Below are 23846 nucleotides of genomic sequence, written 5' to 3' on the forward strand. Positions count from 1 at the left end.
ACATACAGGATTGCTATTTCATTGCTCAGAAGCAGTAGAAGCAAGGGAAATAAAGCATTGAAACTTCACTGCTACCAATTAACTGCTCAGGGAAAGGGTTTCACTGAACGGGAGACTGTCTATATTAGCCAAAATAGGGGTTTTGAAATATTTTCAGATTTCACTGACCTCTCTCCTTGTCCCTCATTGCCCTAAAAATTGAAAACTGACTACTTGAACACTTGCTTGGCTTAATTAGTGTAGAAATGGCCTTAATTGTCCTGTGAAACATCTACCAAAACGCATGAAGATTTTCCAAATCCAGTAAAATCTCATCTTATGGAAGTTCCCCATTCTCTGGGAAGTCAAGCTTGGGTTTGTCACATTTAGACTCCAAAGGCAAGAAGGACTTGGCAGGCATGCATGGGAGAGGGACCAAAGTCCCATGTAGGCACTAAAATTCTGGTCCCTGTTTCTAAAAGAGTCACACTTTTTTTGACTGCGGGGCATCAGGTTGATCAAGCAAGATGCTATTTTCTCAGCACAATTGGTTTCAACTTGCGGTACAGTTTTAAGGAGCCACTTATGTATTAGGCCTAAGTGCTTCCTGTAATTTGGAAAACCGGACGTAAATGGCAAATATATATTTTAAGCCTTCTCAACCCCAACTCTCTCGGCTTGAACTCCAAAATGAGAAAAATTTGCAGTAATACATTGCTTTCACATTATTTCAGGTAAACGGCCAAGACTTTCTGCCGGAAGGTAACTTTATAACATACCTGGAGAGAGGATGGCTGCTTTTTGGATGGTCTTCAGTGCATTCTGTTTTTCATCTTCTGCTGAACTGCTTCCCATAGCCAACTGATTAACTGCAGTGTACAATAAGGCCTTCTAGGTAATGGAAAGGGAGAGGGTTGAAATCTAGAAGTGCTTATAGACTAAATAATTCTACACCCCTCCAACCCCAAATTAATGTTCTAATTAGAAAAATATCTTAGCATCTAGAGGAAAACCAACCTTTCCATGGTTTAAGTCAAGTATGTGAGCCACGTTTCCTGCCACAGCTCCACCCTGTAAGAGAAATATTGAACCTATTACTAAATAACTGGTTACTACAAAGATTTCACATGGGCTGATCAATAACGCAGACTTTTGTCAGAACTGATATGAAAGTCAATCATGTCACTTATCCCTCAGTTTATTGCTTACCACAGTGCTGTGCACAAAGCAAGCACACCATACATACCAATGACTGATTGATTATTCAGTGAAGTAAACACAAAATAATCAGATCAGAAACAGTAGCCCTGTCCCCCGTGGGGTTCACACCCAAGTATGGGGAGAAAGATACATAAAACAGTATAATAAATTACACAACACAACAAATTCAACAGACCATGCTAACATTGTTTTACAAGAAAAAGAAGAAGGGTGGTCAAATGGTCTTCCCTATGCTTTCCTCTTCTCCCACCCACTTCTGTGTCACCCTGACTTGCTCTTTTTATTCATTCCCCCCACCCAGCCCCACAGCACTTATGTCCATATCTGTAATTTATTTATATTAATATCTGCCTCCCCCTCTAGACTCACTGTGGGCAGGGAATGTTATATTGTCCCCTTCCAAGCACTTAGTACAGTGTTGTGCATACAGTAAGCACTCAATAAATACAACTGACTGCCTGGATAGCGAACAGGCCTGGGAGTCAGAAGGTCATGGGTTCTAATCCCAGCTTCACCACTTGTCTGCTGTGTGACCTTGGGAAAGTCACTTCCCTTCTCTGCGCATCAATTCCCTCATCAGCAAAATGAGGATTAAGACTGTGAGCCCCATGTTGGAGATGGACTGTGTCTAACCTCATTAGCTTGCATTGATCCCAGTGCTTACTACAGTACTTGGTACGTAGTAAACACCAAATACCACAAGAAAATAATTAAAGCGCTCATTACAGGGGCAAGCTCAGCATTTATAAATGAGCAGCAGGAGGGAGGCCACTTTGGGCAACAAGAAGACCCTTGAGGACCCCCCCCCCCCGCCCCCAGCTCCTCACCCAAACCCCAAGTTTGGGACATGGACATGGACCCTCCGGCCATCAACTGGACGCCTGGACGGGGAAGGTTTCTGTCCCACACTAATCAGTGGAAGCAGAGAGGCTCTGACCATCATTTGTCCCGGCAGTGGAGCCGAGATTAGAGCCCAGATCCCCTGACTCCTAGGCATATGGTGTTTCCAATAGGTCATGCTGGGTTCACAAACCTGTAGTCTATCATTCTATCTGGGACAGGAATAGCCTTGAAAATAAATGAGTCTTCTAGGCAAGGAAGATTTCCTTCCTTTAATCAAGTACGGGGACATGAGCATCAGGCTCGTCGAATACAGATTTCTGAGGGTGAACGGGTCTTCCAACTCTAGTTGTACTTATTCTCCTGAGCACTTAATACAAGAACAACAAGAACTGAATCCTATCCAAACAATGTGCCTTCTTAGGGAGCTTGTAAATATTTGTTCCAAAGTCCAATATGGACAGCTAGCAATGACTAAGTCAACCAGTGAGGTGGAGGAAGTTATTTTGTTTTATATATGCATGCTCCAAAATTTGGGTAGCCTATCTTTCTGACTAGAGACATTGCTAAAATGTGCCCTTTCCTCTCCATCCAAACTGCTAACACATTAATACAATCATTCACCCTACCCCGCCTAGATTACTACATCAGCCTCCTTGCTGACCTCCCAACCTCCTGTCTCTCCCCACTCCAGTCTATACTTCACTGCCCGGATCATCTTTCTACTAAAACGTTCAGGACATGTCATACTCCTCACAAATCTACAGTGGTTGCCCAGCCACCTCTGTATCAAACAAAAACTTCTCACCATCGGCTTTAAAGTACTCCATCAGCTTGCCCCCTCGTACTTCACTCACTTCTGTCCTTCTACAACCCAGCCCGCATAGTTCGCTTCTCTAGTGCTAACCTTCTCACTGTGCACTGATCTTGCCTGTCTTGCCTTCAACCCCTGGCCCACATCACCTGTATATATGTATATACGTTTGCACATATTTATTACTCTATTTATTTATTTATTTTACTTGTACATATCTATTCTATTTATTTTATTTTGTTAGTATGTTTGGTTTTGTTCTCTGTCTCCCCCTTTTAGACTGTGAGCCCACTGTTGGGTAGGGACTGTCTCTATATGTTGCCAATTTCTACTTCCCAAGCGCTTAGTACAGTGCTCTGCACATAGTAAGCGCTCAATAAATACGATTGATGATGATGATCCTGCCTCTGGCCTGGAATGCCCTCCCTCCTCAAATCCACCACAATTACTTGCCCCACATTTTCAAAGCCTCACTGAAGGCACATCTCCTCCATAAGGTCTTTCCACACTAAACCCCACTTTTCCTTATCTCCCACTCCCTTCTGTGTAGCCCTTTGCTCTTCCCTCCATCCCCCAGTCCCACAGCATTTTTGTACATATCTGTAATTTTATTTATTTGCATCAATGTCCGTCTCCCCACCTCTAGACTGTGAGCTCGTTGTGGGCAGGGAATGTCACTGTTTATTGTTGCATTGTACTTTCCCAAGCACTTAGCATAGTTCTTAATAAATACAGCTGAATGAAGGAATGAATGAAGGCAATGACACTGTTCCTACTTTCCCAAAGGAATCTATGGCTCAAAGGAAACTGGGTCTCATGAGCGTAGTTGGCAGACACATAACAAATACCATTAATGTGAACAAGAGCAGAGTTGCCTACTGGCTCACTATGTTCTAGGAGGATTATAATATCTATTTTTACAACACCTTTCCCCTAATGTTGACTACTGAAAGATGGCTTTTTGCGTTTGCCAGTCAGCAGAAATGACTCACCTTGGCATTACGTGGAGCAAACTGAGGAACCACTCGTGAGAGAAGAGACCAAAGAGCGGGGTCGGCTGGGTTACTACGGAAGCAATGACGAGAAGGAATTTTAATCTAGAGTATTCACATCAAAATACAGCTCAGCTCCTGATGCATTCAGAACTTAGATAACCACCCTAAGGCTCATACACAGACCTCAGTTCATCCATTTTAAGTTGCTTCTTTTTAGAAAAAGAAGCCACTTCTCCCGCAGGCACACGCATTTAGTTTCTAAGAAACCTGTGGCTTGATAGCCACCATTAAAAAGGACTGGAAAAGTGACGAATGATTATTTGCAAGCTATGAAGAAAGGTCAAGGAAATCTAGTATGCTGCTCCAAAAAAGTCAGGCATTAGAGAATTTGTTTACGAATATCTGACAAGCGATAATACGGAGTGGGACGATTGCTTGCAATGGAGACGAAACAACAGCTTGGAACTAAAAATGGGCCAATTTAGGTAAACAAGAAAACAATTATCTGTGAGGAGAGTTTGCAGATGAAATAAGTTGCCAAGAATACACAGATGAAAGTGAGAGCTTGGTTCTGAAGATGAAGTTTAATCATGTACTGCCTGTCTTCCTAATGCACTATCATTTTAATCTCACAACAACCCCATGAATTATAAGGTGTGGCAAAGATTACACCTTCACCTGAGCGTTGCCCTTTAATCACACGGATTCTCCCCGCAGTCCCACAATACTTATGTAAATATTCTTGCATTCTACCATTTACTCTATCCTTAATCTATTTTAATGTCCGTCTCATATTCTAGCCTGCAAGCTCCTTGTAAGCAGGGATCTTGTCTACCAAGCTTATTGTGGGCAAGGAATGTATTTGCTTATTGTTATACTGTACTCTCCCAAGTGCTTAGTACAGTGCTTTGGACACAGTAAGCCCTCAATAAATATGACTGAATCTAACTGAATTGAACTCTGTTGTTCTGTACTTTCCCAAGTGCTTAGTTCAGTGCTCTGCACATGGTAAGCAATAAATACCACTGACTGAGTGGTTAAGTAGTGGAGAGAACAGGTATCAATCCCTACTTTACAGATAAGGAAACAGGCTCAGAAATACCACTGATTGAAAAGTTAAGTGATTTGCCCAGGGTCACCCCGCTGGAAGAACTAAGATTAGAACCTAGGTCCTCTGACTCCAGGTATGTGCTCTTTCCACTGTATCACACTGCTTCTCACTGATTAAGCACATGAAAAAGTATAATGAAGGTAAAAAGACATCACTTTTCAAATCAGTTGAATCAGTCCCTGGCAACACTGCAGGGAAATTAAATATTGCCTTAACACTGAGGATGTCCCCCTTTTATATTTGAGCTCAATCCATCAATGGTATTTACAGAGTGCTTACCATGTGTGCAGCTCTGTACTAAGTGCCTTTTTTCCTTTTAAATGGTACTTGTTAATGTGATTATTATATAATAATGATAGCATTTGTTAAGCGCTTACAATGTGCAAAGCACTGTTCTAAGCACTGAGCACTGCTGCCAGGCACTGTACTAAACGCTGGGGTGGATACAGGATAACCAGGTTGGACACAGCCCCTGCCCTACATGGACCTCATAGTCTAAGTAGGAAGGAGTATTTATTTATTTATTCATGCATTCACTCAATCGAATTTATTGAGCACTTACTGTGTGGAGAGCACTGTACTAAGCACTTGAAAAGTACAATTCAGCAACAAATAGAGACAATTCCTACCCAACAATGGACTTACAGTCTAGAACGGGGGAGACAGGGGAATAGGATTTAATCCCTATTTTACAGATGAGGAAACTGGGGCTCGGGAGAATACAGCACAACAGAGTTGGTAGACAAGTGCCCTGCCCACAAGGAGCTCATTAAATGCTAGCTGGTAAGGACAGCTTCCCAACATACACCTCAGCCTCAAGCAGCAGCAGTGCGGCCTAATGGAAAGCGCACGGGCCTGGGAATCGGAGGACGTGGGTTCTAATCCCGGCTCTGCCACTTTTCTGTTGTGTGACCTTGGGCAAGCCACTTAACTACTCAGTGCCTCAGTTACCTCATCTGTAAAACGGGGATTACGACTGTGAGCCTCACGTGGGACAACCGCATTGCCTTGTATCTACCCCAGGGTTTAGAACAGTGCTTGGCACATAGTAAGCGCTTAATAATAATAAACTATAAATAAATAAATAAATAAATAAATAACAGATCTATAACAACTTCTCTGGGCCTCAGTTCTCCTGTTCTCCCTCCTAGAGTGCGAGCCCCATGCGGGACAGGGACTCTTTCCAACCTATTATACTTACATCTACCCCAGTGCTTAGAACAGTGTTTGACACATTGTTATGGCTTAACAAATACCATTAAGAGAGAGAAGAAAAGAAGTCAGGTGCAGATTTTACCTATGGACAGCTTTGGATGCTTGTCTCTGCACAGCCACTTTTCTACCCTGGAGCGCGTACACAGCGGAGGTAATAAGGCATCTCTGGTAATCACTATCTCTGTGCTTGTTGTGCTTCAGTAATTCATTAAGGGCAGCTTTGGAGAGGGCAAGATCATGAAGCATCAGACCCAGAGCACACAGGGCTTGGAGGCTTTCTGTAGTTGGTTCCTTTAAGATGGAGCTGTAAGTGCAGAAGGAGAAAAGAAACCACATAAATAAATCGCCTATCACCCGGCTGAGGTTGTTATGAGTTTGGCATTTATATCCAGTTTACATAACACCTTTTAACAGCATTTAGGACAGGAAACATTTTACTTAAACGATTCTTTCCATGCTGAAGCCAGCTCTAAAGGTTAATATAAAAGCAAAACCTCTGGCTCCCCAGGTGCCTGAACTCCTGATATTAAAATACTTTTCTATGAAGCTCGATGTATGAATGGCTTTTCACAGGGGGTCGGTTAAACAAATTCCTTCTCGGATCGATACACTTAACGGTCTTTAGAAAAAGACCGGAGTCAAGTTTTCTGACATTCAGTCTCTGGCATGGTGACAAGTCGTTGAGGGACTTTTGGCATAGGTATATGCCTTCGACTGCAACTTTGACACGAATGAAAACAGGAACAGAAGCATCTCCTCATTATTTATCAGGACCATCTCTCCTGATAAAAGCTCTGATTGCTGGCATGGAAAAACACAAACTAGACATTTTGTTGGAGGTAAAATCTCCACTTTCTGCCTTTGTTTTCCAATACAGACGCTTTGCAGGGTACAAAGTTAATTTCGGCCATGAATATGTATTCTTGGAGGGTATAACAACCATTTGGGAGGTACCTTAAAGTTGCTCAAATTTAACAAGATTAAGCCTTCTGGCTCTGTTGAAGAAACAGAGGACTTTCCAGAAACCTCCAGAAGGAAGAAAATGTTTCAAGAACACAAATACTAATGGTCTTGAACAAAAACACCCCTGAACGGGCCCATTACTCTGTCATGCTCTACTATGGCTACCAGAGCTTAGACACACAAAAATAACCCCCTCGTTTTGTAGATAAACAACTATCAACAGCACTCTTCTCAAGACGGATTACATGACTACGACATGGAATTCAGCCATCTTCTCTGGGACTTTGTGACTCTGCGAATCCAAATACGGAAGGATGTGATGTAGCAGAAGTCACTTGTGAATACAACAAAGAATGGGAAAGGGTAGAACAGAGTCAGATAATCGGATTAATCCCACATTCTAACCTAAACAACAACTGCTTGCTCTAACAGTGGGAAAAGCATGACACTAAATTCCCTACTCTGGTCTCTAAGCTCATTATGGGCAGGGGACATATCTGCTAATTCAGTTGTATTGGACTCTCTCAAGCGCTCAACAAATTGCTCCACACTTAGTAAACCTTCAGTAAATACCAATGATTAAATGATTGCTTCTTGGCTACATACCATTTGAACAGCAACGTCTTCGCAGCATCCGTTTTGCCTTGCTTGAACTGGGTTATGGCGAGGGCTGTCAGGACGTGGGCTTTGTCGTGCTCAGATGTGGCCAAAGACAGGGCTCGTTCATAGGCTGACAGTTGATTTGATATTAAAAAGCCAAACAAAATGAGAGCGTTTTTGAGAGCATTTTTACTTTTCAAAAGGCATTCTTGACCGAAGGGGCATGCCAAAACACAACTCTGACTTTTATCATTCCTTTGCCCAGCAAAGTTTTGCCAGATGGAAGAACATCAGTGCTTTAAAATAAGAAGGGGAGTCTAAACAGGTAAAGAAGTAAACAGGTAAATATTAAAAATATTGTAATCCAAACAGATGTCTTTTGCGTGCCTTAGTGGAAAGAGCACAGGCTTGGGAGTCAGAGGTCGTGGGTTCTAATCCCGGCTCCACCACTTACCAGCTGTGTGACTTTGGGCAAGTCACTTAACTTCTCTGTGCCTCAGTTACCTCATCTGTAAAACGGGGATTAAGACTGTGCACCCATGTGGGAGAACCTGATTACCTTGTATCTACCCCAGCGTGGGAGAACCTGATTACTTTGTATCTACCCCAGCGTTTAGAACAGTGCTTGGCACATAGTAATACCATCACTATTATTATTATTATTATCTAATTTTCCCTTTCAACTTCAACATTAGGAATGGCTACAGGGGCAAATTAAAGGATGTTATCATTTTATAGTATAGTACTCTCACTATCTACTATATCGAGCATCTGTCATTCTCCATGGCAGACCCCAAGTCCAAACCAGAAAACTGAAGAAAAATAAAAAAAAAACCTAAAACAAATGTAGACACTCATTTCTCCTATAATACAGGAGTTGCATTCTTGCCAAAAAGAGTTGCACCCTTGCTAAAAACTGTGTTAAAGTTTGTGTTGTTATATTTACCCACTTCAGTGTCACACACGTACATAAACCAGATCGTCCAAAACTACAGCTCGCCATATTCAAACAAGTCTGTGGTGAAAGACAAATATTTTCTATAGATTTACAGCATTCTAGCCCAAATGTGTAAGGAAAACAAACCGTATGGTAAAACTGGGTGCATATGTATAAAGCTGAATAATAATAATAAAAATAATAATGAGAACTGCGGTATTTGTTAAGTGCTTGCACAGTGCCAAGTGCTGGTGTAGACAAAAGATAATCAGGTCCCACATAATAATAATAATGATAATAATGATGGCATTTATTAAGCATTTACTATGCACAAAGCACTGTTCTAAGCACTGGGGAGGTTACAGGGTGATCAAGTTGTCCCATGGGAGGCTTCAAAGTCTTAATCCCCATTTTCCAGATGAGGGAACTGAGGCACAGAGAAGTTAAGTGATTCACAGTTCAATGAGGAGGGAAAACTGGGTGCATATGTATAAAGCTGAATAATAACAGTAAAAATAATAATGATAACTGCGGTATTTGTTAAGTGCTTGCACCGTGCCAAGCGCTGGTGTAGACAAAAGATAATCAGGTCCCACATAATAATAATAATAATAATGATGGCATTTATTAAGTATTTTCTATGTGCAAAGCACTGTTCTAAGCACTGGGGAGGTTACAGGGTGATCAAGTTGTCCCACGGGGGGCTTCAAAGTCTTAATCCCCATTTTCCAGATGAGGGAACTGAGGCACAGAGAAGTTAAGTGATTCACAGTTTAATGAGGAGGGAAAACTGGGTGCATATGTATAAAGCTGAATAATAATAGTAAAAATAATAATGATAACTGCGGTATTTAAGTGCTTGCACAGTGCCAAGTGCTGGTGTAGACAAAAGATAATCAGGTCCCACATAATAATAATAATAATAATGATGGCATTTATTAAGCATTTACTATGCGCAAAGCACTGTTCTAAGCACTGGGGAGGTTACAGGGTGATCAAGTTGTCCCACGGGGGGCTTCAAAGTCTTAATCCCCATTTTCCAGATGAGGGAACTGAGGCACAGAGAAGTTAAGTGATTCACAGTTTAATGAGGAGGGAAAACAGGCACTGAATCCCCATTTTGCAGAGGACGGAACTGAGGCACAGAGAAGTAAAGTGACTTGCCCAAGGTCACATAGTAGACAAGTAGTGGAGCCGGGATCAGAATCCTGGTCCTCAGATTCCCAGGTCCATGCTCTTTCCATTAGGGCATGCTGCTTTCCGGTGTGTAGCATTTATATGAATGGTATATGTACAATGCTGGGGGCATGCAGGTTATACCACCTACATGGCAGATTAGATTATGTGTTTTTGCTCAAGGCAGTCCCTGATGCATAGTGGCATCAAAAATGATAAGACAACAACAGTTTACATCATGCGCCAAACATGGTGTTCCCCTCTGTTTCTCAAGAGCTCTTTGTAATTTCAATTTTTCAAAACCACACTGCCCTTTCTGGGTAAAACTTTCGTCCTATATAACCGGTGTTCATGTGCCTTGCTGTGTTAGAGGCACGCAAAAGGAACCTTCTTTTGCCATTAAATGAATTTCAAGATGGCCCTGCGTCCTGGCTGCATTAATTAATCATATCAATCAATGGTATTTACTGAGTGCTTACTGTGTACAGTATAACGGAGTTGGTAGACACGTTCCTTGCCCACCGTAAATCACAGAAAAGTTAAAGCTCTAATAAATTATGGTCATTTTGCTGTATATACTGCCTTGGGTTTTCAGGAGACCATCAAATAAAAAAATTCCGAAAATATCTATCACCTCTCTCCCCACACCAATGTCCCATCCTTCTATATGAGCTAGTTGCTTTTCATTAATTATTTGCATTAATAATTAATACAAATTATTGTAATCTAGTCTAGTGTAGTCTAGTCTCCCCTCTAGACTGTCGGCTTGTTGTCTACCGACTCCCCATGTGGGACAACCTGATTACCTTGTTAGAACAGTGCTTGTCACATAATAAGCGCTTAACAAATACTATCATTATTATTATTATTTTTACTCTCCCAACTACAGAGCTCTGCACACAGTAAGCCCTCAATAAATACCATTGACTGATGGAGCAGATTTGGGAAATTTCAAAATAGTAGTGGACATTTTTACAGTCTCTCTAATACCTATTAGCAGTGGGGAAGTTTTTGCTCATTGTTGGCATGAATTCTGAAACACGTAAGTATGAGACATATGATTTTAAATGTACTTCGGCTTTCTTTTTAAAAAAATATGGTGGTGTGTGTGAAATATCCCCTTCAAGAAAATTCCACTTCCCCCTCCCTGCTCCCCCTTCCCCAATGATACTCACCCTTGTTGCTTTCTTGGAAAAGCCCTTTTTTGAATAGAGCTAGGGCAAAACCTATAATATCATCAAACTCTTCAAGAGGGGTTGATTTAAAAGCCTGGATGGCTTTATCATATTCACCTATGGAACTAAGAGGGGGGGAAAGAAAGTCACTGATTTATAGCCACAAAGGCAACCAGCTATGTACAAAGACTATTCCACAAATGTCTTCCTGATTTAGGCTAGGACTCCATACCATGCGTCCGCATGGAGTTTTAGAGTTTCCGAAGAAGAAATCTGGGCGTTAAATGCACCAGGCTAGGCTCAAGCCTCAAGTGAGACTAGGAATCCGAAGCTGGATTCCGCTCGATTAATTTTACGCAAAAACTCTTGCAGACTACTGGTCTGTTTCATGATGCCTCCCCTTCAACTATTTGTTCCACATACTTTAATGATTTAACGCAAATTTGACTCATGATGTAACTCATATCATGATACATGGGAACGAATGGCGACCCATTGCCTCTTTAGAATTAATATCAGGAGCACAGGGGGACTTTTAGACTGTCTTTTAGACTGTGAGCCCACTGTTGGGTAGGGACTGTCTCTATATGTTGCCAACTTGTACTTCCCAAGTGCTCTGCACATAGTAAGCGCTCAATAAATACGATTGATTGATTGATTGGGTTTTTTTTTTGATAATGGGTCATCATGAGGCGGAACAACAGCTAGCAATCACAGGGAATGGCAGCATGCTTTCCCTCTGCTGCAGGAGACATGATCGAGAGCAAGCTGAAAGTCTCTTCTGGGCAGGGATCGTATCTACTAACTCTACTGTACTGCACTCTCCCAAGCGCTTAGTGCAGTGCCCGGCACCTGGTAAGCACTCAATAAATATCACTGATCCATTGTTAACCGTATTGGGTAACTTTTCTCCAATGTGCAATGTGCAGCTTTGACGATGTTGCGAGGGAAAGCTGGAGAAGGTAGATTTTTTACGAACATGAAGCTGTGGCACATGGAGAAACAGCTTCCAAATCCGGTCACCTAGATCTTTCACTTGCCCCATACGTTAAATATGTTAATCCCCCAATCTAGCCACCAGACCTTACATCCTCTTTCCTAGCTTAGGTAAAGTGAGATACTGCAAAAGGAATACGGAAGACCGTATTATATCCACTTGATGGCCAAATGACTTAGAATGGGCTATTACCATCTAATAAAGAAAATTCTCACGTAATACCAGAACTCACATAATACCATAAACTCACATAATACCATCTAATAAAGAAAACTCTTGTTATAAGACAGGTCTGGGGAGATGGGGTCATGCCCGGAAGAGAAGCAGTGTGGCTTAGTGGATAGAGTATGAGCGTGGGAGTCAGAAGGACTTGAGTTTTAATCCCATCTCTGCCACATGTCTGCTGTGTGACCTTGGGCAAGTCACTTAACTTCTCTGGGCCTCAGTCACCACATCTATAAAAGTGTGAGCCTCACGTGGGACAGGGACTGTGTCCAATCTGCTTAACTTCTACCTACCCCGGGGCTTAGTACAGTGGTTGACACACAGTAAGCGCAAGCACTTAAGTAAAATAATAATAATAGTGATAATAGAGAAAGAAAAAGAGATCCAAGGGTTCCACATGGCCATTTCAGGCTTCCTCCCACCATGCTATCTCCTTGGGCAACAAGAGTACAGAGCTAAGTGCTTAGTACAATGCTTTGCACACAGTAAGCGCTCAATAAATACAATAAATAATAATAAGGGTACTAGGACCAATGATAGAAGGGTTGTAAGAAGTGGACGACATTCGTTCCCAAGTCCTTAAGTTGCCTGCTGCCGCCTGGGAGCTATAGAGAAGCAGCGTGGCTCCGTGGAAAGAGCCCGGGCTTTGGAGTCAGAGGTCATGGGTTCAAATCCCGACTCCTCCACTTGTCAGCTGTGTGACGTGGGCAAGTCCCTTCACTTCTCTGGGCCTCAGTTACCTCATCTGCAAAATGGGGATTAAGACTGTGAGCCCCCCGTGGGACAACCTGATCACCTTGTATCTCCCCAGTGCTTAGAACAGTGCTTTGCACATAGTAAGCGATTAACAAATACCATCATTATTATTATTATTATTATACATGGCACTTCCAATTACAAAGTAACCAAAAATTAGGTTGTCAGAATGCTGAGGCCCCATGCCACCACCTTGGATTCTGCCCAGCACTCTCTCCTGGTCTATCCCTGCAGGTCCTGGGGTCGTGATGAGACAATGAGACAAGTGGTCCATTGCCCTGTAAACTATTTTATTGTTTATTGTTATATTGTACTGCCCAAGAGCTTAATACAGTGCTTTACACACAGTGAGCGCTCAATAAATACGACTGAATGAATGAATAACTATCTGAAGACCAGTCCCTGGCATCTGTATGGCACTGGATTTACAAACCTGTTTCCAAATACTTGTCAGAATGATGATTCAAATAAAACAGTGAATTCCATATTTGCAGTGGGAGTAAAGATCTTACCATAACAAACGACCATAATGTCTTATTGTAACATTGTAGGTCTCTTGGTGTTCTGCGGTCTGTAGCAACAAGATTGCTCTGGAAAACAAGATGAGATGTAGAAGTTCAGTTTAACAAGCAAAAAATACAATTTTCAATCTCAACTCTTGGCAGAGCGTCTATAAACTTTCCTTTCCGCAGTTGAAGAGCAATGAAACAAATTCCTTAGGATGAGCATTCTTATGCTACAGGAGGTGGTTTGCAATTTTAAAAGTTACTGTCGCTAACACGATTAGAACTTGAGATTCTGAGAATTGTCACTCTTTAATCATCTTTCCTCTTCATGTTTTTCTGGTTGATCCTTAAACAAATACACATTCCAGACAAATGTCATAAAAAACTATATACCACCTGCCCTTAATCTACCTCTCAGAAATGCTTAGCAGAATGTGCATTTCAAAGAATTGACTTTAAGCTCATTGTGGGTTGGGAATGTTGCACTGTACTATCCCAAGTGCTTAGTACAGTGCTCTGCACACTGTAAGCACTCAATGAATACCATTGAAGCAGGGTGGCTCAGTGGAAAGAGCCCGGGCTTTGGAGTCAGAGGTCATGGGTTCAAATCCCGGCTCCGCCACTTGTCAGCTGTGTGACTTTGGGCAAGTTACTTCACATCTCTGGGCCTCAGTTCCCTCATCTGTAAAATGGGGATTAAGACTGTGAGCCCCACGTGGGACAACCCGATCACCTTGCATCCCCCAGTGCTTAGAACAGTGCTTTGCACATAGTAAGTGTTTAATAAATGCCATCATCATTATTATTATTATTAAGGATGAAAATAGAAGCAGCCACCATCTTAAATTTCAGTTAACAGTAAGTCATGCCTACCACTGAGTCCAGAGACTAGAAGACCCCTGCTTGGTTGGGCCAGACCCAGAGTCTCAACAGAGAGAAGAGGGGGTGGAGGGGACGGTCAAGATGGTGGCAGTTTGTAAAAGCAACTACCATTCACATAATAATTATTATTATTACTATATGCTTACTACGTGCCAAACACTGTTCTAAGCAGGGGGGTAGGTACAAGTTAATCAGGTTGGACACAGTTCCTGTCCCACATGGGGCTCACACTCTTAATCCCCATTTTGCAGATGAGGGAACTGAGGCCCAGAGAAGTTACTTGCCCAAGGTCACACAGCAGACATATAATAATAATAACAATTTTGGTATCTGTTAAGCGCTTACTATGTGCAAAGCACTGTTCTAAGCGCTGGGGAGGATACAAGGTGATCGGGTTCTCCCATGTGGGGCTCACAATCTTAATCCCCATTTTACAGATGAGGTAACTGAGGCCCAGAGAAGTTGACTTGCCCAAAGTCACACAGCTGACAAGTGGCGGAGCCGGGATTTGAACCCATGACCTCTGACTCCCAAGCCCGTGCTCTTTCCACTGAGCCACGCTGCTTCCCTGCATATGGCAGATAGGGCAGGGCTGGGATTTGAACCCATGACCTCTGACTCCCAAGCTCGTGCTCTTTCCACTGAGCCACGCCACTTCTCTGCACATGGCAGATAGGGCAGAGCCGGGATTAGAACCCATGACCGTCTGATTTCCAGGCCTGTGCTCTATCCACTAAACCAGGCTGGTGATGACAACAGGGATTACACGTAACATAACAGAGAATGTTCACAGGCATGGACAGACATGCTCTGTGCTCCAGTACAGCCATCGAACTATGTTCATCAATGTACGCATAGAGAGAAGGTTTACTTTTGGTATGCATCAGCGGCCTCCTTTTTCAGTTGAAGATATTCATTTAGATAGCCCAACATTGTGAACGCTGGAGCATAATTCTGAATTCTTTCTGGAAAATAAAGCGCCAAAGTTTAGTACACTTCAGGGGAACACTGGGTGGTATCAGCAAAGACAAAACCAAACAACCCACACTTAAAAGCTTTCCAACCCTTTCAAATAATCCTTCAAATCCTGCTGCAGGATTTTAAAAAGCGGTTGTCAAAGGCAGTGAGTCACCGATGAAAAATTGCAACTACTGAACAAAAACATCAAAATCTCAGTCTAACTCTTCAGGATGATTTGTAGTGCCACGGGCAGCAGCTTCATTTTTTTCATGCTTGCTATTAAAAAAATTCCTCTCACCAGTGCAATTTTACAATTTCAGTTGACAACTAAATAAACTAGATGGAACACTATATAAAAGTGCTAGCTGCCTTGCCAAAAAGGAAAAAGGACCACTTGATAGATTTTTAAATCAACTGTCATTTTCTTTTCATCGGTAACGACTTGAAACTTTAGTCCATATTAAAACCAGTAGGGAGACTTTTAGAAGTCCTGATCTTTGGCAAATGACTTCACGTTTCCTAAATTACATTTTGCAGTGATTTCTCTGAGAGGTTCTGCTCCAACCGATCTATGCTTAAAAATGAACTCAGTGATATTCAACAAGACCTGAACAAGGGTAAAACCTTTCTCCACTCTACACTGCATTTTGAAATTTCCCTAAGATACAATGAAGAACCAGAAGCACTTGATAATTTTAATCAAGGGTTGCTGAGTTATGAATCCAAGTGACTAACCCTCTACCAAAGTGCTTAACAGAGTGTTTTGCTTTACTAATAGATTGGCTAGCTTGGGGATGTCATTTTTCCTATTCCATCACTGTTCGAATCTTGAACTCATTTTCTTGGCTAAAAATCAGGTGTAAAAGGAAGGTCCCATTTGGTTCGCCTCATTTTTTTATGACAAATCCCTGCTTTTCATCAGTCAGAGCCAAAGACAAAGCAAGTTCCAAATCATGAAAACAACAGGAGTCACAAAAAGGGAAGACAAGGCTGAATTTCACCGAAAGCTAAAGGCAGATTTCAAGGAGCTATTTCAGCAGGCCACAGTATGCTCATCTTGGAAACATCATGTGAACGGCAAACACTTACCTGTGTATTTGCTTAAAACAAGTTGTGCGGCTGGAATGGCGTTCATCTGCAGGATGTTGTAGCGGTACAGCTCTGTTTCTCTATTGGTTTTATCTTGCAGAGTTGTGCACACCCAATATGCGTAGCCTAAAGCGCCTTCCGTCTGAAAACAAAGACCAAAATTGTTTTTGATCCCTGCTCAAGTGGAGAAGCAGCGTGGCTCAGTGGAAAGAGCACGGGCTTGGAAGTCGGAGGTCGTGGGTTCTAATCCCACCTCTGCCGATTGCCAGCTGTGTGACTTTGGGCAAGCCACTTAATTTCTCTGTACCTCAGTTACCTCATCTGTAAAATGGGGATTAAGACTGTGAGCCCCATGTGGGACAACCTGATTACCTTGTATTTCTCCCCCAGTGCTTAGAACAGTGCTTGGCACATAGTAAGCGCTTAACAAATGCCATCAAAAAAAAAAGCAGTAGCTGAATTATCCATAAATACTGTATAACAGAGCGAATTTAGGTGTAAAAAAAAAAAAAACACTAGACGTTTCCCTTTGCCTTAAAGAAAATTATCACCTTTAACAGAAAACTTATTGGCTTACCCTATAGACTGTATGCTCATTGTGGGCAGGGAACCTGTCTGCCAACTCTGTTATATTGTACTCTCCCAAGCACTTAGCGCAGGGCTCTGCATCGGAAGCCCTCAATAAATACCACTGTTGATGATGATGCTTGGGGTGTATACTGGAAGGATAGTGTTGTGTATATATATGTATATATGTTTGTACATATTTATTACTCTATTTATTTATTTATTTATTTATTTTACTTGTACATATCTATTCTATTTATTTTATTTTGTTAGTATGTTTGGTTTTGTTCTCTGTCTCCCCCTTTTAGACTGTGAGCCCACTGTTGGGTAGGGACTGTCTCCATATGTTGCCAATTTGTACTACCCAAGCGCTTAGTACAGTGCTCTGCACATAGTAAGCGCTCAATAAATACGATTGATGATGATGATGATTATATTCCAGCCTGAGGACTTCTCCTGCCCCACCAGAGCCCCCTCAAAATCAGTGAAACCTTCTAGACTGTAAGCTCATTGCGGGCAGAGAACGTGTCAATCAATTCTGTTCTCTAGTACTCTTCCAAGCGGTTAGTACACTGCTCTGCCCACAGTAAGCGCTCAATAAATAGCTTTGAATCCAGACGAGTAATGAAGCAGGGGTTTAGTGGACTTCTTGGATCCACTTCAAGCTGGAGAATATTCATTCATTCATTCAACCGCATTCATTGAGCATTTACTGTGTGCAGATCACTGTATTAAGCGCTTGGAAAGCACAATTCAACAACAAATAGAGACAATCCCTAACACAATGGGCTCACAGACTAGAAGGGAGGAGACAGACATCAAAACAAGTAAACAGGCATCAAAATAAATAGAATTATAGATGTAGACACATCCTTAAGGAAATAAATAGAATTATAAATATGTACATATATACACACAAGTGCTGTGGGGCGAGGAGACAGACATCAAAACAAGTAAACAGGCATCAATATAAATAAATAGAATTATAGATATATACACATCATTAAAGAAATAAATGGAATTATAAATACGTACATATATACACACAAGTACTGTGGGGCGAGGAGACAGACATCAAAACAAGTAAACAGGCATCAATATAATAGAATTATATATATATATACACATCATTAAAGAAATAAATAGAATTATAAATACGTACATATAACCACACAAGTGCTGCGGGGCAGGGACGGGGTAGAGCAGAGGGAGGGCGTGGAGGTGATGGGGAGGAGTGTGGGGGGATGGAATAGAACAGCCATACCATCAGATCTTTGTCAGAACCAGACAACTGCCAAGGGTGGAGAGCTAAGAAAAATTCTTCAAAGCATTCTTTCGAACACACTTAACCCGCCGTGGGATCTTCAAATTATTTCCCCACTTTGTGGAAAAGAGCTAAATATTAGTCGGTCTTATTTTTTAACCCATCATAAAATAATAAATGGATGTCTGCGAGCTAGATCACCTATACTCTTAAAGAGCACAATATTTTAGATTGTGTGGTTTTGAATTTTGTGAGGGTTTTTCATTCTTTTTCAATACTACATGCCAGGCACTGTACTAAGTGCTGGGGTAGATACAGGCTAATTCATTCATTCATTCAATCGTATTTATTGAGCACTCACTGTGTGCAGAACACTGTACTAAGCCCTTGGGAAGTACACGTCGGCAACATATAGAGACGGTCCCTACCCAATAACGGGCTCACATCCGGTTGGACACAGTCCATGTCATCATCATCATCATCAATCGTATTTATTGAGCGCTTACTATGTGCAGAGCACTGTACTAAGCGCTTGGGAAGTACAAATTGGCAACATATAGAGACAGTCCCTACCCAACAGTGGGCTCACGGTCTAAAAGGGGGGATGTCCCACCTGGGGCTCACAGTTTTACTCTCCATTTTACAGATGGGGTAACTGAGGCACAGAGAAGCGAAGCGACTCGCCCAAGGTCACACAGCATTAAGTGAGGAAACCAGAATTAGAACCCAGCTCCTCCGACTCCCGGGTCCATGGTCTAGCCCACTGAGCCCAGCTGCTTCCACGTTCACAAACATCAACCAAGAAGGCTAGAATCTTACATGCATACTGAGTTCAGTAGTATGGCGAAAGAGATCCATAGTGTCGTAGCTTTTAACGGTCTCTGCAATAAGAGCCTAGAGGAAGAAAAAATGAGACGCTTCATCCAAATGGCTGACGGCATTTCATTCAAACTACTTCCACCTGCGAGTCAACACTTCACCATCCAAAGATAATGGAGATTTTTGGTTCAGTTCGGATCTTCTGGGCCTGCCCCATGTCAGACCAGGATGCTCCAAAATCCTGGCCGGCTTGGCGATCCGGCTAGAGGTTCTTTATCCAAGAGTTCTCTATCCCGGCTCTTCAAGTCTCTCTCGACCAGACCAGAGTTGGCTTCCTCAGGAATCCTTCAGTCCCTTCCCTGGGGTGTGCCTGAACACTTTCCCCCAGCTGGGACACAACACGCCTTTGCTGTAAAGCGCTTAGTACAGTGCTCTGCACATAGTAAGCGCTCAATAAATACGATTGATGATGTTAACCGTTATTTCCTCCAAGGGCCGATGGGGGAAAATATCCCTTTGGGAGATCTCCTCCCCTCCGCAGGTGAGGTTCGAAGAGCTCGTCCTCAACTTCAAACTCTAGCCTCCTTGTTTTCTGCCAACTTTAGAAATGTTGCCCTGCTCCATTACTCTATTACTATTTATAGCTATTGCTTCTTCCTCCGGCTTGATGCGAGACCCAAATTCCCTGATAGAATGCACTGAACCCAAGATGAGGTAAAAATAAAGACAGCCCTGCCTACAGCAGAATCAGCATTTTACCTTACTGGCAAGGAAGCCATACGCTTCTCCCTTAACTTAGAGGGCACACAATTCTGCAAATGTCACAGAATATAAAAACAGTTGGAATCTTACACTGTTCTCAAATGGCCGCTCAGAAGACCAAAGCGAAATATACTCAGAGAAAAGAATATATATTTAAGGGGGTTTAAAGACTTACAGGTCTTGAAAGCAAAGAAAAGTCCATTAAGCTACCAGATTAATTCAGTTCTCCAGAACCCACTAACCAAGAGACAGTCTTAAGAGTTACAAAATAAAAACAATGACAAGCTCCTGAGAAATGTGTACTTGACAGAAGCAGAACTATTGTGCAAGTGAAAAATCAATGGGGGGAAACAGGATATCTCAAAGTGGGCTTATCTATTAAAAGATGAATTTAACATTCCGCTGACAAAACATACTAAAGGGCATATTAGCAGATATTTCTCTCTTACCTGTCCAATCCAGCACATTAAATACGACGGATCCAGAGACTGTGCTACTTTGAAAGCTTCGTGAGCTTGCTGTAGAGATGCAGTAAAAAAAAAAAAATCATTAAGTACCATTTCCTTAAATTCTAATGTGGAATGCCCTCAGAAGGCAAGAAGTTGCCACAAATTAGCAAGCACTATTACAAAACCCCTGGAAACAGGAAAAACAAAGCCCCACACAATCAATCGATCGATCAATGGTGCTTATTGAGTGTTTACTGAAGGCAGAGCACTCTACTAAGCATTTGGGAGAGTACAACACAACAGAGTTGGCAGGCACGTTCCCTGCCCACAACGAGCTTATAGTCTAGATATGAGCAGACAGTGCTGCATCCCAGCTGAAAATGGGAGTCGACTGCAGAGGGTAGGTCAGCATAGCGCGTGGAGGCCAAGGAAGAAGTGGCTCTGAGAAAAAGCTTAGTTCATCAATGGTATTTATTAGAGACCTTCCTTTGTCCAAAGCACTATACTAAGCACTTGGGAGGGTGAGAAGCAAGGAAGCCTAAGAGAAGGCAGTGCCAGACACTGCAAACGTTCAGCATGGCATCGCAAAAAACGGTCTTTTTGTGGGTCCAAAGCAGCTGGGAGTTGTGGGTCCTACCCAAGTGCAGGCACTCTCAGTGATGAATTCTCCAAACTGGAAGGACAACTGTATATTCATACTTGAGAGTATGTCAATTACTCTACTTAAAATCCTTTTTCACAATATTCTGAAATACAATTTTTGAGTACCACCTTCTTTCCCTACTTCCCATATACACACAGTGATTCTGTAGAATCACTGTAGAATCAGTGATCCCAGCTCCGCCACTTGTCAGCTCTGTGACTTTGGGCAAGTCACTTTACTTCTCTGAGCCTCAGTTACCTCATCTGTAAAATGGGGGGATTAAGACTGTGCGCCCCACAAGGGACAACTTGATCACCTTGTAACCTCCCCAGCGCTTAGAACAGTGTTTTGCACATAGTAAGCGCTTAATGCCATCATTACTATTATTATTGTTATAAATGTTTAAGACCCAAATTTTCTAATAATGCAACTACTATGCTATGTGGGGTATGTTTAATTGTACTTTATAGGGACCAAATTAAATCACAATCATGTAGATCCAATATTAAATGGCCAAGTAAGCATGAAGATTTGTTAAGTGGTTACTATGTGCCAGGCATTGTACTAAGGCACTGTAGATAACAAGATTATCAAGTTGCACACAGTCCCCATCTCACCTAAGGCTCACAGTGTAAATCCCCATTTTACAGATGACGTAAGTGAGGGATACAGAAGTTAAATGACTTGCCCAAGGTCACATAGCAGACAAGTGGTAGAGCCAGGGTTAGGGCCCAGGTCCCCTGTCTCCCAGGCCTGTGCTCTTTCCATTAAGCAATAACACTACATCGAAATTAACTTGTTCCCTTTATTCGTTCCCCCTCCCAGCCCCTCAGCACTTATGCGCATATCTATAATTTTATGTATTTATATTAATGTCTTTCTCCCACTCTAGACTGTAAGCTCACTATGGGCAGGGATTGTGTCTGCTAATTCTCTTTTACTGTAATTTCCCAAGCACTTAGTACAGTGTTCTGCACACGGTAATTGCTCAATAAATATGACTGAGTCACAAAATCAACTGTGTAAATTTCATTAGATCCCTATACTCTAAGCTTTAGTGGAGAAAACTTACCACATTAATTATTCCAAACACCCTGAAAACCTCTTCCTGACATATTTTGATAAGATATCCTTAATTTATCTGAGACACAAGGAAAAAACGATGTGGTTGGTGTGAAAAGGCATTTTTCAAGTTTCAAATATAATAAAAAAACCTCTTAATATTCATGGCACTCACAAAAGCACTGACCTTCTTGATCATCTGTTCAACTGAGAATATTGGAGAAGTTGGTTAACTAAGGTAAGAGTCATCACATGGGCTTGAATAGAAAGTAATGAAGGGGATCTAAGACTTCTAGATTTTTCTGGGGATATTTTTAAAACAGGATCTATAACATCATCACTTGTTTAGTCCCGACTCTCTCATGAGTAAAAGCTTAAACATGCCAAATCCCTTAGTGATTTTGTAAAGGGATTTACGTCCCCAATAGATAAGGTCAAAACCTCCCATGTAAAGGTTAAACCGGCAGAATTCATAATTTAATGACTAATCCACTTCATCCCCTGAACCAGCATGGCATAGTGGATAAAGAACAGGCCCGGGAGTCAGGAGGTCATGGGTTCTAATCCCGGCTCCACAACTTGCCTGCTGTGTGACCTTGGGCAAATCGCTTCCCTTCTCTTTGCCTCTGTTCCCTCATCTGTAAAATGGGAATGAGACCGTGAACCCAGTTTGCTTGTACACACTCCAGGGCTTAGTACACATAGTAAGTGCTTATAAATACGATTATTCATTCTTATCAAAATAAACCCATAAGAACTCCGATAAGGCCCTGCTGAGAGCTCACCTCCTCCAGGAGGCCTTCCCAGACTGAGTCCCTTCCTTCGTCTCCCCCTCGTCCCCCCTCCATCCCCCCCATCTTACCTCCTTCCCTTCCCCACAGCACCTGTATATATGTATATATGTTTGTACATATTTATTACTCTATTTATTTATTTCTTTTACTTGTACATATCTATTCTATTTATTTTATTTTGTTAGTATGTTTGGTTTTGTTCTCTGTCTCCCCCTTTTAGACTGTGAGCCCACTGGTGGGTAGGGACTGTCTCTATATGTTGCCAATTTGTACTTCCCAAGCGCTTAGTACAGTGCTCTGCAAATAGTAAGCGCTCAATAAATACGATTGATGATGATGATGAAGAACTCTTTCAACAAGTAATAAAAACACTAGAAATCAGTTCAGAGAATTAAAAGGACTGACGTAAACACAGTAGAAAATATTATGAGGCACTCATTTAGACAGCATATAGCACCAATAACCAGGTTGCCCAGAAAGCAGTGGTTGGGAAAGCAGTAGTCAAGCGCTTAGTACAGTGCTCTGCACACAGTAAGTGCTCAATAAATACGACTGAATGAATGAATGAGACACTACCGCATTTAGACTGAAAGCTCATTGTGGGCAGGGAACATGTCTACCAACTCTGTTATAATAATAATGGCATTTATTAAGCACTTACTTTGTGCAAAGCACTGTTCTAAGCGCTGGGGAGGTTACAAGGTAATCAGGTTGTCCCACGGAGGGCTCACAGTCTTAATCCCCATTTTACAGATGAGGTAACTGAGGCACAGAGAAGTTAAGTGACTTGCCCAAAGCCACACAGCTGACAATTGGCGGAACCAGGATTTGAACCCAAGACATCTGATTCCAAAGACCATGCTCTTCCCACTGAGCCACGCTGCTTCTTCTCCCCCAAGCACTTAGTATAGTGCTCTGCACAAAGTAAGCAAACGCTCAATAAATACGACTGATTTCACAGACATCACAAAATCACTTATGAAGTGTTCGCCAAGCACATGACTGCACAAAATGTTCTAAGAATGACATTTCCAACACAAAAGCA

At 42.0% G+C, this 23846-nt stretch overlaps 1 protein-coding gene across 6 annotated transcripts in view; it reads right to left on the reverse strand.

The window, feature by feature from the left end:
* TTC37 (tetratricopeptide repeat domain 37) overlaps positions 1 to 23846 on the reverse strand; it is an 89356-nt gene that overhangs the window by 14236 nt on the left and 51274 nt on the right. For all 6 annotated transcript variants that reach the window (XM_038765598.1, XM_038765600.1, XM_038765597.1 and 3 more), the window contains 11 exons: positions 20303 to 20371; positions 19092 to 19166; positions 16442 to 16583; positions 15264 to 15357; positions 13517 to 13594; positions 11027 to 11151; positions 7745 to 7868; positions 6258 to 6479; positions 3847 to 3919; positions 997 to 1050; positions 759 to 870 (listed from right to left, as the gene is read on the reverse strand). In XM_038765598.1, the coding sequence (XP_038621526.1) occupies positions 759 to 870; positions 997 to 1050; positions 3847 to 3919; positions 6258 to 6479; positions 7745 to 7868; positions 11027 to 11151; positions 13517 to 13594; positions 15264 to 15357; positions 16442 to 16583; positions 19092 to 19166; positions 20303 to 20371 (1168 nt within the window). The remainder of the gene's footprint in view (positions 1 to 758; positions 871 to 996; positions 1051 to 3846; positions 3920 to 6257; positions 6480 to 7744; positions 7869 to 11026; positions 11152 to 13516; positions 13595 to 15263; positions 15358 to 16441; positions 16584 to 19091; positions 19167 to 20302; positions 20372 to 23846) is intronic.

Source organism: Tachyglossus aculeatus, chromosome 23, assembly GCF_015852505.1.
Source record: "Tachyglossus aculeatus isolate mTacAcu1 chromosome 23, mTacAcu1.pri, whole genome shotgun sequence".
Taxonomy (NCBI): domain Eukaryota; kingdom Metazoa; phylum Chordata; class Mammalia; order Monotremata; family Tachyglossidae; genus Tachyglossus; species Tachyglossus aculeatus.